Source organism: Bison bison, unplaced genomic scaffold (assembly GCF_000754665.1).
Source record: "Bison bison bison isolate TAMUID 2011002044 unplaced genomic scaffold, Bison_UMD1.0 scf7180017853241, whole genome shotgun sequence".
In the NCBI taxonomy this organism is placed as follows: Eukaryota; Metazoa; Chordata; class Mammalia; order Artiodactyla; family Bovidae; genus Bison; species Bison bison.
The window spans coordinates 9,646-13,264 of record NW_011483814.1 but is presented as its reverse complement, the minus strand read 5'-3'; the positions used below and the strand labels follow the sequence as shown (position 1 = coordinate 13,264).

The 3,619-nt window shown below is 42.1% G+C and overlaps 1 protein-coding gene across 1 annotated transcript in view; it reads right to left on the bottom strand.

Annotated features, from left to right (window-relative positions):
- The window catches only part of LOC104998796 (zinc finger protein OZF-like), a 21,132-nt gene that overhangs the window by 8,475 nt on the left and 9,038 nt on the right, over positions 1-3,619 (bottom strand). The window contains exons 3-4 of the mRNA XM_010854160.1: positions 1,989-2,209; positions 737-803 (exon numbers count right to left, since the gene is read on the bottom strand). Of these exons, the coding sequence (XP_010852462.1) occupies positions 737-803; positions 1,989-2,209 (288 nt within the window). The remainder of the gene's footprint in view (positions 1-736; positions 804-1,988; positions 2,210-3,619) is intronic.

Here is a 3,619-nt window from a genome sequence, read left to right as displayed (position 1 = left end):
AAATGGCAACCCACGCCAGTGTTTTTGCCTGGAGAATCCCAGGGACAGAGGAGCCTGGTGGGCTGCTGTCTGTGGGGTCGCACAGAGTCAGACACAAGTGACGCGACTCAGCAACAGCAGCAGCATACCTTAAAAGAATGGTTAAAACAAAAACACCTCTTTCGGAGATGTTCAAAAGATGTTTCATAGGGTGTAAAAACTACTAAATGGGGGAAGCAGTCTATGAAACAAGACATGTTGACAAAACTGAATACCCACCAGCAAAAGAATTTACTTGGAACATTATCTTACACTACAGACAAAAATGAACTCAAAATGGTTCAAAGACCTAAACCTAAGTCCCAAATGTATAAAACTCCTAGAAGTAAATGTGCAGGAACTGTTTCTGGAAATTGGACCCACAAATGATTTACCAGATATAACACCAAAAGCACAGGCCACAAAATAAAACCAGATATTAATAAATTGAACTATATCAAAATTATAAACTACTGTGCATTAAAGCGCAGTGAGGTTGAAAAGACAATCAACAGTAAAAGAAAAAATATGTGGAAATCATACATCTGATAGTAAATGAGTACAAAAAATATATCAAGAATTTTAAGAGGGACTGATCACCAGTTCCACCATAGGGACCATTCCCCAATCAACCATCCAACGCATTGCAAATACAAAACAGAAACACTAAGAGTAACACAGAAATTTGAACTCAATGATAAAATTAAAAAATACCTACAATGCCCAGAACAACAGTGCAGCCAATAGCCTCATAGATAGAGACTGTGAACTTGGACAAACTTGTCCTGGGATAAATTCCCATACCATTTACAGAGGCTAAAATACATGGTCCTTGATACACATGAACAACACTGTCATGGTGCCCTTGACAGAGTCTCCAAAGCCAGAAAATAACCTGGAAAAATGTATCAGGCTCTCATGGTACTTTCTCTCTCATAATCCTAGAACATACTGACCACTCTACTGGATAGCTTCAAGTGGTGACTTGGTACAGAGCAAGAAAATAACATTAGGAATAGTGTCTCCATCACAGTATTCTGTTACCTAGTAAATCCACTCCACAGAGACTCAGCAGAGGCTGCCAATTAAACATAGGTGGATTATCACAGCAAGGAAACCAGATAAAATTTCAGACCCTCAGGAATATATTTCAAAGAAATTTAAGAGGTAAAATATACAAAGTAAGGAGAATGTAACATCAGGAACAGTTGACATTCCCAGACAGGTAGAGCAGCACAAGAGTAAAAATAATACAACATGAAGGTCAGACATTACAGGATCTTGAGATGGGACCATGCACTCGACCTACAGATGGCAAGCTAAGAGCTTGCGATATTCACATACGCTCCCCTCGTAGGATCTAGGATCAAAAAGATGATCTCTCTACCCACTCTCCTTACATTTTCCTAAGTAACCACCACAGAGGATCCAACCCACCAGCTTGTCCCAATCCTAAACAGAAAAAAACACCCCTTTTGAAATACTCATTTTTCTTTATACATTGTATTTTTACATCATTCCCCACTGTCCAGAGCCTTTACTCATGCTCCAATGTGGAGATAATATTCAGATCAGAAACAGAAATTCTGGGACTCCCCTGGTGATCCAATGGTTAAGACTGCATTTCCAATGCAGAGGGTGCAGGTTTGATCCTCAGTCAGGGAACTAAGATCCCACATGCAGAATGGTGCAGCCAAAAAAAAGTAAACAAGCAAGCAAAAACAAACAAATAGATATTCAGCGTTATCAGAAGAAAGAAATCTAAAGTGCTGTGGATTTCTTAAAACACTGAGCCAAAAGTCAAAAGATAGAAAATAGGAAATCGGGTTTTTTGGTATTTTTTTTTAACATTTGCCAGTGAGCTTTGTACATAATTAAGCTCTGGGACAACCTCAGATATGACATGAAACAGACACAGCATCTGAAGAGGGTCATTTTAACCTTGTGAAGCTGTGTCATGCCCCAGTCACAGAACTCTCAGATGAAAGACATCAGGGCCTCCCAAGGGGCACACAGGGAAAATGCATATACCCAAGGGCAGCTCTGGAAGGAAGTCATCCTCACCCACAGACAGTAGGTTCCTGTAGGTCTCCAGCATCACGTCCCTGTACAAGGCCCTCTGAGCAGGGTCCAGGAATTCCCACTCCTCCTGAGTGAATTCGATGGCTACATCCTCAGAGGTCAGTCGTTCCTGAAATGAAACCACATGTCACCAAAAGGGCCATGAAAAGTTCTCATTTTCATGCAAAAGAGAAAGGGTAGTAAGGGGTAAGGATTGACTTGAAGTATGTGTTCTAACAGATCCATGCAGGGGTATCTGGAGAAATTATGCATCTCTATTCTTAATTTTTTATGCTTTTTCATAAGACCTTATGAGATCCTCTAATTAATATGGATTTTTCATCACTGTTCAAAATCCATTAAATATATAAAAATAAAACTCAACACTGTTTTGGCTATACAGAAGTGTCAGATATTATGTTCTACCCAGTGAGTGCAATTCATTATCTAGATGAGGTACAGCATGAGTGGTGTCTACAGAGATGACTAAGTCCATGGCACTTTTAATGGAAAGATCAAAAGTTTCAGTTATGACGTTGATAACAACAGCAAGGACCAGAAGTGTCTGAAGGATTCCTGTTGCTCTAAATTATTGTAGTATTACTCTAAACATTAAACAAGTACTTTACAGGCAAGAACCTGTCATCAATGTAATAGCTCATTAAAGAATGATTTGTTCCCACCTTACAGAAGAAAACCTATGTCACAGACACTCTGAGAAACTCGACTCAGATAAGAAGGTAAGAAATGTTACATGAAGCACCTGAACTCAGAGGCTTGGGCTCAGCAACTGAAGCTTAAGCATCTAACAGTTAAGTAATACAGAGAACATTAAAAGTCCTTTGACAGAGGGCTCCTAAAGAAAACTTGAACGAAGTCTAAGGTGAGCCTCCTCCCTGCCCCTCTGTCTTCTCTGCAGGGAGAGCAGCTCTCGGGCCTCAGGCCTTCATCCCCTGAAAATGGACACCTGTGCCAAATTCGTCTACCCTCTCCCTGATCGGGAGAACCTCCCCCCTGTTGAGTGATCACTGTCTACAGTGGTGAAGGACTGGAGACACTGACCCATGAGAGCCACAGCAGCTTGGGAGCCCCAGATCCTCAGACCATCTCACTTATTCCTAGCCACAGCTTCCAAACCAGTGCCATTTCAAAGGACTTTGACACGGCAGCCAAGTTCCCTGGAGCTGGAGCTGCCACAGCAGGGGTGGCTGGCTCCAGGGCTGGAAGTGGGACTGTGTTCGGGAGCTTCATCACTGTTATGCTAGGAACCCTTCCCCAAAACAGTAGCTCTTCCACGCATTGGGCTTGGACCTCCCAAAGGCCATGGGGCTCTTTTGCCTGATGGTGGTCTAGCTCATCTTCTTCACGATGTGAAGGAGCTGTTTCCACCTCCCATAGTTCTTTCTCCTGTGTCTGCCCTGTATGTTCCCTTTCCCGTAACTCCCCAGGCAGCCTGGGGAAAGTGGTGGGCTCAGGGTTTGACAGAAGGAAAACAAATAAATATTGTATTACTATGAAAAAAAACACAAAGTTCAAGGCG